General features: G+C 58.5%; 1 protein-coding gene across 1 annotated transcript; it reads left to right on the top strand.

Annotated features, from left to right (window-relative positions):
- Nucleotides 1–1473: 1473 nt before the first annotated feature.
- Nucleotides 1474–8544, top strand: HBEGF (heparin binding EGF like growth factor). The gene is made up of 6 exons (XM_071570431.1): nucleotides 1474–1590; nucleotides 1879–2061; nucleotides 4290–4467; nucleotides 6395–6550; nucleotides 6661–6753; nucleotides 8044–8544. The coding sequence occupies exons 1-5, from the start codon at nucleotides 1548–1550 to the stop codon at nucleotides 6731–6733; spliced, it is 633 nt and encodes a 210-aa protein (XP_071426532.1). The 5' UTR covers nucleotides 1474–1547; the 3' UTR covers nucleotides 6734–6753; nucleotides 8044–8544.
- Nucleotides 8545–9927: the final 1383 nt, after the last annotated feature.

Raw genomic sequence — 9927 nt, forward strand, 5'->3', positions numbered from 1 at the left:
ACCATGGGATGCTGTGCAGGGACCATGGGATTGCTGTGCAGGGACCATGGGATGCTGTGTGAGGCAGGGGGGAAGGGGCAGCAGGAAGCAGAGGCAGGGGTAGGGAGCAAAGGCAAGCAGCAGAAGGCAGGCAGGATTGGCAGCCTGCACACCACCCCTCCTTGCCCTCTGCCAACCCTCTGTGCCAGCAGCCTCCCTCCCTGGCTGCTGACGTGAGCGGTGCCTCCCTCTCCGGAGGTGCCAGGTCAGCTGGCAAATGCTGCCTGCACATGCCACCTGTGCACACTTGGCCTGGCACTGGGGACGTGACGAGGAACTGGCAGGGGCAAAAATCTCATCCCCGTGCAGGGACCCCCCTGGGATCCAGGGTGCAGGGCTGCCCAGGGGCACAGGCCCTCACCCAGGCCACCACCTCGCTCTGCTGCCAAAGGCTTTGGGCTGCTGATGGCCGGAGGAGGAGGAAGGAAAAACATCCAGCAAACAATTACAAAAGTCAAGTCTGAGCAAGAAGGAGGGCGTGAGCAGGGATGGGGGTGGGGGGTGCCAGATCCAGCGGTATTCCTTGGAGACGCCAACAACAATGGCAGGAATATTTGCTCATGCCTTGCTGAGCCCAAACCAGCTGTGGGGTGGGGGCTTTGGGACCTCGAGGGACCAGCCAGGGGCCATGGCCAGCCTGAACAGGAGCCAGTGCAGGCCCCTGCACTTGCCCAGGGCTGGCATCAGTGGAGTTTTTCGGGGCATCACCTGGACTGAGAATTGGGCCAAACACAACACATGGTTGCCAGCGCAGTGAAGGGGACAGGGAAGTGCTGGCAGTGCCCATGCACAGAGGGCTGGGGTGAGGATAAGGACAGTGGCTGGCCAGGAGGGCATTGTGAGATGAGGCTGTGACTCAGTCAGTCACAGGAACACAATAGGGGCACGAAGGTGGCTTTGGGGACAGAAAGGGTCTCAGCTGCCACCCCAGGCTGCCACCACCTCCCCTGTGCAGGGTGGCACAGGGATGGCAGTCTGGCCCCTATCAGGGCCAGGAGGAGGTGCAGCCCTGATCCCTGAAGGGTCCTGCCTTTCATCTGATGCTCCTCTTGCAAGGTGCATTCGCTCTCCCGACACCTGTCCCGCCAGCCGAGGCTTGGGGCCCCGGGGTACACCGGGACTCCCCTTCTCTGCCCCTGCCTGAGACGGCACTTTCCAGCCACTGTCCCTCGTCCATCGCCTGCCCTCTGTGCCCTGCGGGGACCCCGAAGTCCCACCGCCCAGCGCGGAACAGCAGCAGGGCGGCAGTGGCTGCTCAGCCCCTGGCCTCTCCAGGAGAGAGACCTCACCGAGCCCTAACCCTGGTCCCTGCCCCGGCCGGCGCAACCCCCCCGGGGCGGTGGGGAAGCCCTTCCCGGGGGCGGAGCGGGCGGGCAGCCCCTCCCCGCCCCGCCCCGCTTCCCTCAGCCTTGTACCGGCCGCGGGGCCGCGCTGCGAGAGAGCGGGCACCGCAGCGGGGCCGAGCGGAGCGGGACGGGACGGCGGCCGGACAGGAGTGGCCGCGGGTCATGGACGGGCGGGCGGTGCTGATCCACGCGCTGCTGGCGGCAGGTACGGCCACGCGTGCGGACGGTCCTGGGAGCGGGCAATGAGTCCCAGCGCTGGACACTCCTGGAGGGTCCCGGGCACGTGTGAGGGAATGGTCCTGGGCAACGCAGGAGCGGCTCCGACCCCGGGTAGGGAGTGCCGGGCGAGGCTGCGGTCCCGGCTGGAGGGTCTCCGGGTGTGAGCAGATGGGAAGACCGGTGTTGGTCACGCATGGGAGGGATGTCCCGATCACTCGTGGGGGGGTTTTGGGCAGGGCAATGTGAGTCCCCGCTCTGACCGCTCTTCCCGCAGTGTGCTCGGCGGCGGCGGGCGGGCTGCGCCGGGACGAGCTGCACAACGAGGTGCTGCACAAGGGCGGCGGCGGCGGCGGAGGGGGAGCGCCGGTCCCGGCCACGGCCCCGCTGCTCGGGGGCAGCCCCGAGAAGGAGGGCGGCGGAGCGGCCTCGGGGGACGACTTCAGCGAGCTGCCGAGAGGTATGGACGGGATGGGGAGTCCTGGGGCGCGGATGGGGTTCCGGGACGGGGTGCCCGGTCGAGGGGTTTCGGATCGGGGATGGGGTCCCGGGGCGGGCTGAGCCGGAGGTGGTTGGAGCTGCGGGGCGCGGAGGGGCCGGGCTGTGCTCGGCTCAGCTCAGCCCTCGGGTGCCTCGGCAGCAGCTCCGGCTCCGGTTCGGAGGGCGCTGCGAGGGAGTTGCCGGGTACCGAGCGCCTGCGGCAGCAGTCCCGAGAGCGGTGCTTGTGCCAGACGCTGTCCGTGTCACTTAAATCCTCGGCACGGCGTGTCCCAGGGGGTCCCAGCTCCTTGCTCGGTGGAGTCAGAGTCCCCAGGGGGACCCGTGGCCGGGGACCCGCGCTGCTCTCCCGGCGGTGGCAGCGGAGCGGGGACCGCCGTGAGTCACCGCCGCCCACGCGCGGCTGCTCCTCATTCCGCAGCAGGGCTCGTCAGCCGGCACGGGGAGTGGGGGCACTGCCGCTCCGTGGGGCTCCCGGGCACCCACGCGGGGCTCCTCCCCCCGGGCTGGCATCGCACGCTGTCCTGGGCACTCTCCTGGGGGTGGGACGGGTGACGTGTACCTGTGCGAGCACAGGCGTGTGCCGAGCACGGTGTCTGACAGGAGAAGCACGCTCTGCCCCGTACATCCACCCTTCTGTTTCTCCGTGTGTTCCTTTGCTTTCTGGCTGTGCCAGCCGACAGTGACAAAGAAACCTGGCTGAGCCACTCTTACCGAGGGAATGCAGCCCCTGGGAATTGCAGCTGCCCTCCAGCTGGGAGGTGCTCCAGCCTGCTCCTCTGTGCATTCCCCGAGGAGGGGACCCTGTCCTAGGGCAAGCGATCTGGCAGGTCCGGGCTGACCCCCGGCTGAGGGACAGGCTGGGAGGAACGGGAGAGTTTGGTTGCCGTTGGAGCACTGTCTCGATGCCTTGATGACGGTCAGAGATCCGCCCTTTGTGTGAAGGCACCTTACTCGGGCTGCCTGAGCAGGGGCAGGGAGGCAGCACCGCCTGCCTACCTTGGCGGGACTGCTCTTCCTACTATCAAGAACTTCTCAACCTCCTCTAGCTGTCCAAGGGAAGAGCCTTGGGGAAGGGGGGGTGGTGACAGTGGGAGTGGCTGGAGGGGTCAGCAGCACGGTGTGTCTGCTGGCTGTGGCTGGGAGATAACCCGCAGGGCTGGGGACAGACCAGCCTCTGCTGTCATCCTCATCCGGGGGTTTCTCCAAGCCACAGTTTCCTGGATTTGTGAAGGGTGTGGAAATAACTTTGCTAGGTGTGCAACCGGTGTGTGCCAGCACAGGAGGCCCTGGTTCCGCCAGGAGTCAGGAAGTGGCTGAGAAGGAATCACGCAGGTTACAGACTGTCAAGCTGGACTCTGCTGCTCTCTCCTCCCCAACAGCCCAGGGTTTAGTGCACATGTCCCGGGCTCACTGCAGTTACTGAGCACTGTGGTTTGGGAGGACCTAAAATATGCCCCTTGGAGCAGAGAGTGATCTCCAGCATCTCAGCACCTTGTGAGATCAGCCTGGGTGCTCATTATTTTGGGCACCTGCACATCTTAAAAACCATTCCAGTGCTGTTGCTGGTGTTGGCTGTGTCTGAGCAAGGAGCTTGGTGCTCTAGTTCCCACCAACCCAGCGGGGAGCTGGCTTGGCAGCAAAAGCCACTGGTTACTGCACCATAATTAAAACATACCGTTGTAATTCATGGGAACACTTCCCTACCCATCTGTTTGGCTCTGCAAACCCAAAACTTAAGCCAGGCTTGCTCTCTTAATCCTGCCTTGGGGTGAGCAAGGCATCCTTGTGCCCACGGGAAGGAGAGTCCATTACAGTCATGAATAGGGTCTTAGAAAAGCCTGCACTCATCAGGGAAATAAAGGCCAGATAAAGGGGCAATTAGCAATGTTCTGTGTTCAGTGGAAACTGGTGCATATAATAGCAGCATTTGAGATGTATAAAGCTCTGTTCCCCCTGTCTGACTCCTTTATTTCCTTGAGAATTGTTCTTATGAATCAGAAAGGCCATGATATTTGAGAGGAGCTGAAAAAAATGCCCTTCCCCCCCTTCCCCACCCCCCAGGCTCGGGGGCAGCTCCTGGCACAAAGGGCAGTGGGAGCCAGGGCTGAGCAACCACAGCAGTCCTGGGATGTGGCTCTGCCTTCCCTCTGGCTGATCTCTTTCTCTCTTTCCCAAATTGTTTTCCAGTTGCCTTCCTGTCAAAGCCTCAAGGCCTGGTTACTCCCAAGAAAAAAGGGAACGGCAATAAAAGAAGAAAAGGCAAAGGCCTGGGGAAGAAGAGAGACCCGTGCCTGCGGAAGTACAAGGATTTCTGTATACACGGCGAGTGCAAGTACATCCGAGAGCTGGGGGCTCCCTCCTGCATGTGAGTGGCTGGCGTGTGCCTGTGCCGGGGGAGCCTTAGTCACGGTTCCTTCAATTCTCTGGGCTGGGCAGAGGAAAAGCAGACAGGATATTTTTAGTGCATGTTCTCTCTGTGTGGGGACGACTATGACTTGGCCTCTTCCTTGTGCTTCTTGGTTGATGTCCATGCCCCACCAAAGCCTTGGATCCAACACTGCCTGCTGGCATGGAAGGTCCAGCTGAGCTGCTGTGCAGAGACCTGTGGTGCTGAGGGCTGCAGAAGGGTGTGCAAGGCTGGGCTCTGGCAGCTGAGAGTTCCTGCAGGTCTGGTTTGGGAGGCCTCATCCTGCCCCTGTCACCCTGCATCCCTCACTCCAGAGGGTTAGGGCTCCTGCAGCTGTTGGGGTGCACTGGTGCAGGCAGGATGAGCTGCTGTGGCACCAGTGAGGTACATTGGAGGTAGCACCTTTGGGGACAGCCTGCCAAAGCCATGACCAAGCTGTCCCTTGGCCTGATGAAGGACAGGGCTGTGTACCTACACTTGCCCACCCTGCTGGTAAAGAGCAGGGATTAGATGAGACAAGAAGAGGAGAAAGCATTTGCCTCCTGCTGGGACATCTTGATACAGGGCTGCTATCATGGGAAACACCCAGGGGTGCACATTTGATCCCGGCTGACGTGGGCAGGAGTTGAGCTGGCAGATATGTAAGAGGCTTTGTTCTTCACTATCAATCCCCTGAGCCACCCAGCCCTGAGCCCAGGGAAGATAATAGCTCCCTGGCTTATGGTGCCCACAGGATCTCGTGCCCTGCAATCCTCAGGGATCAAGCTCCACATGGCTCCTGTAACCTCCTAGTTTCTCTCTGTGGGAGCTGTCATGAAGTTGAGCCCTTGCACAGGGGATTTGGGGCTGTCAGTGAAGGGAGACCTTTGCCGGCTCAGTTTGTGTTGGTGTCCCAGCAGAATGTGGGGTGCAGAACGCCTGCCTGGGACTGGCACAGCCAAGTGTCCCCTGTCCAGATCCCTGGGACTGGAGAGGACCTGGAATATGGGCAAGCAGGAGGGTTTTGGGGGCTGGCTGGGCTCTGCAGCCTGGTGGCCCATCCCTGGGTGACATCTCCCAGAGATATCATGATTTTTAGGAACAGTGTCCAAGTGTTCCTAAAGAGGCCCGGTGTTGACTGGTGTCGCTCAGTTGTGGCTGCTCTTGGTGGCTCACTGCCTGTGTCACAGGGTCTCTTGGAATGTTGCTTCCTTGAGCTGGGGCCTGGGGTGGTCAGAGGACGCTGCTGGGCTGGGTCCTGCACCTCTGACTTACGTCCAGCCTCGCTACTTGTGCCTGGGAAGGAACACTGGCATGAGCCATTACGAGCCTGGAGGGAGGGCTGGGCTGAGACCCGGCTTGGAGATCAGCCCGAGGGTCAGTGGTGCTGGATATAGAGGGATATATATATCTGGTCACATCAGTGGGCTGTGGCTTGGGAAGGGCTGGAAGCCTCACAGCCCTGTGGAGACCGTTATTTCTGTTACATGAGTAACCTCCCAAGTCTGCAGGGACACGGGGCACCTCTCAACTGTCAGAGTGTGCAGGGACATCCTGCTCCATGGGAAGCACTGGGCCAACTGCCTTGCTGCTCCCTTCCCACTTCCAGAGGTGGTCCGGGCAGCCTGGCTCTGCCTGGGGGTGACTGGGAGGAGCACAAACCCTGGTGCCTTCTGCTGGCAGGGAGCCCAACCTTTCTAGGAGTCTTCACTTGGCACAGGAAAACTTAAATTACCAATGCTAGGGAGATGATGTCACCAGACCTTCCAGCTCAGGGACCAAGGGGAACAGGCAGGGTGCTGGCTCAGGCTGAGCACACAGATATCACCTTCCATGGGGTGTAGGGGACACAGTGACCTCCTGTACTTGCTCACCATCAACCTTTATGGCTTTCCTTCTCCCCCAGATGCCAACCAGGGTATCACGGAGAGCGCTGCCACGGCCTCTCGCTGCCGGTGGAACACCCGCCCAGTGCATACGACCACACCACGGCTCTGGCCGTTGTTGCTGTTGTCCTGTCCTCCCTGTGTCTCGTCATCATCGCAGCCCTGCTGATGCTCAGGTGAGTGGGATGGGGCTGAACTCTCAGATCTGAGCTCCTGGGAAGATCACGTGCAAAAGGAGGGTGGCAGGGACTTCTCGCCCTGAGCATCCCTTTGCTTGGCCTCACAGGTGTCACAAGAGGGGTGGCTACGATGTAGAAAACGAAGAGAAAATCAAGCTGGGCATCACTGTGAATCACTGAGGATGCCAGGTGCTGGCAAGGTGAGCCCCTGGCTGGGCACGGGGCAGCAGTGGGGCTGGTGGACATCTGGGGACTCTGCTGTTCCCACTGTCTGGGACTGCTGTGTGAATCCTGTGCCAGAGCAAGGCAGGAACTGAAGGCAGTCTGAGCCTGGAGAAGCAGCTGGCTGAATTTGGCCAGAGAGCCTGGGCTGCCCTGTGGGGCTCCAGCCCTCTTTCCTCATCTTCCTGCTTAAGTCCCTGTCTCCTGACACCTCCAATCCTCCCACCTCCTCCTTTCTAACCCCAAGTCCCTGCTCTGCCTCAGTGCTCCATGCTTTGTGGATGTTTGGCAGTGGAGGAGCTGCTTCTGTTTTGGTTTTTTTTTCCCCCTGCTTGTTCTGCTCCCTCTCTGACCCTCTGAGTCACTTCCCCTCCTTAGATATTGCTTCTATTTATACATATGCGTAAAAAACCCCTTTCCTTTTCACTCCCACTCTTCTTATTACTTGGACCAGAGCAAGTAATGCTCTTGCAGCTGGTACAGGGGGATTTTGCTGCCAGCCCATGCCATGTTCCCCTGGCTGGCTGGGTGGTGTGATGGGTGTGCTCTACCCAGGGGTAGCTGTGGGGCAGGGTGCTGAAAAGCTGTCAAATTTCCTCTGGTCTGATCCAAATCCTGATGTTAGACATGGCCATATTACACATATTACAACTCCTTCTCTTCTTAAAAAAAAAGTCATTGTTCTTTGTAAGGATGAAGTAATGCTTTTGGAGAATTTCTGTCATGTTCGTCAGAGTACTGGGTGTGGGATTTTTAGCTGTGGGGTGGGATAGGAGCTGAATTTTGAGGAAGGAGACCCAGCATGGGGCTTTCCTCACTGTCTCAACTGCCCTGGGGGTTACTGGGGTGGATGTGTCCAGGGGCAAAAGTGCATTGGTCTCTGGAAGGGAAGTGCAATGGACAAATGGACACAGGGTGGGATGTTTATCCACCTCTCCTGGTTCTCCTGGCTCCATTCTCCTGTGCCCAGCCCTGAGAGGTGGCGAGTGGCTGCTGGGGCTTGGGTGGGTGCAAGGGCTCTTTCACAGAATCACAGACTATTCTGAGTTGGAAGGAACCCACAAGGATCATCGAGTCCAACTCTTAAGTCAATGGCCCACATAGGGGATTGAACCCATGACCTTGGCATTGTTACAACCAAGTTTTAATCAGCTGAGCTGATCTCAGGGTCTCCTGTGGGGCTGGGGGGACGGCACCTTGACCCCACTGTGCTCTGGGGGCAGAGCAGCCCAGACCGCGGCTGGAGCTCTCCTGCCTCTCTCTTGCAGGGGTCGGCACTAACGCACTTCTACCTCCTGGAAGAGGCGAGACCAGCACCGTCCCTGTGGCTGCGGCACGTCGGGGGCTCGCTGGAGCACCAGGACGGCACTCGCGGCGGGGCTGGTCGAACAGCGGCGGCACTGCGGGACCTTCGTGGCCATCTCCGGGGCGGAGCGGGCTCGGGAGCGGTGCTGGTGGCACCGGGGCTGTCCGGCGGCTCTCCGTCCACTGCAGTGTCGAGGAACAAACTGTGAAAGGGAGGAGACCGGGATCGGGGCTTCCTTCGCCGCAGTGGGGGGGCGGGGGGTAACAGCTATTTAACAAGATATTTTTCATTTTAAATTATATATTTATTTTAGATAAACTGTACATAGTATTTATATTTATTGTGGGTCTGGCCCTGCATCCTTAATGTAGGTCAAGATGACAGGGTCAGACTTCCCTTATTTTTTAAGTGCAATGTAATATTCTAATAAATAACACTTTGTAACAAATGCTTGGGTTGTTAGTTTAGTGATGGAGGTGGAAAGGATTGGGAATTCTGAAGGTTGCATTTATCTGGTGGAGTGCTGCCAACAGCAGCAGAGTCCCTGAGTGTGTGGTGTGGGCTGATGGACCAGCCTGTGCCACCCTTGGGAAGCAGTGTGGGCTGGGGCAGGATCCATTCCCTACAGGCAGCCCAGCCTCATGTGGATTTTTTCTGAGATTTGCTTCATCTTTACCAGCTGATTCCCTGGGAGGGGTGTGATAGTTTGAGTGTCTGATCACCAAGCAAAGCTGCCTCCAGTACAAGTGAAGCCACTCTGGCTGCTGATCCATCCAAACAGGTTTTGTTCCTGGTTTTAAGACAGCACTTGGCATTTAGGCATGAGCACAGGCTGCCCAGGGATAACTATGGCTGCCCCAGCCCTGGAAGAGTTCAAGGCCAAGCTGGATGGGACTTGGAGTAACCTCATCTAGGGAAAGGTGGACTTGATGATCTTAAACCTCCCTTCCAACTAAATAATTCTATGATTGGGAAAAAAAAAAAAAGAAAAGAAAAAAGGAAAAAAAAAAGCCAGCAGTGGACTCACCTGCCTTGCAGGAGATCCCAGGTGTCTCTGGAGCCACTGCAGGTTCCTGGGGCTGGAGTCATTCCACAAAGCATCACTTCAGATGGCGGCTTAGGACTGATTCCTCACTTTTCAAAAAAAATAACCCCCAGGCCACTTCTTGCCTCTTCCCTGGGGGAAACTGAGATTACAGGAAGGTGCTGGCTCTGGTGGAGAGCTTTGAGGCAGAGAGGAACTTGCTCTCCCTGCAGTCCCTGCCCTAAGCAGGTGTGGAACTCCAGCCAGCAAAGGGGGAGCTGAGCTGCTGCTTTCCACTTCTGGTACAGTGTGCACTAAAGCCAAGCAGTCAGTACCTGCAGAGCTTTTTGGGCCAATTTACCCAAACCTGAGCTCTGAGAAAATGTGAAATAACCCCTTCCCCAGTGAGCATAAAGGGTTCATGGAAGGTGTGTACGGTCATCCCTCTTGTGCAGCTGTTTTTTAGTGTGGCAAAGCCTGGTCTGTGGGAAGGGGGATCACAGCAACACGTGAACTTTCCAGTGCTTGCTCCGATGAGGCCGAAGGAGACACAGCTAAGACCAAAGGGGAGTGACCACAGTGTTATGGTCTGGAGGGCTAAAGACCCAGCAGCTGCAGTGACCTGAGTCCCAGAGCCAGGGAAATGAGTTACTGGCTGTACAAGTGTGACTGTCCATGCTGTGGTGATGCCAGTTTGACCAAAGACTCCAAACGTCAGTCTTTTTCAAAGCCTATGAAGCAAATAAATGCCCTTGGATTCTGTGCAGGAGGCCCTTTGCTCCAGGACTGTGTCCTTACCTCACTGTGCTGCTGCTGCTGCTT

The sequence above is a fragment of the Pithys albifrons genome, chromosome 15 (assembly GCF_047495875.1).
Source record: "Pithys albifrons albifrons isolate INPA30051 chromosome 15, PitAlb_v1, whole genome shotgun sequence".
Taxonomy (NCBI): Eukaryota; Metazoa; Chordata; class Aves; order Passeriformes; family Thamnophilidae; genus Pithys; species Pithys albifrons.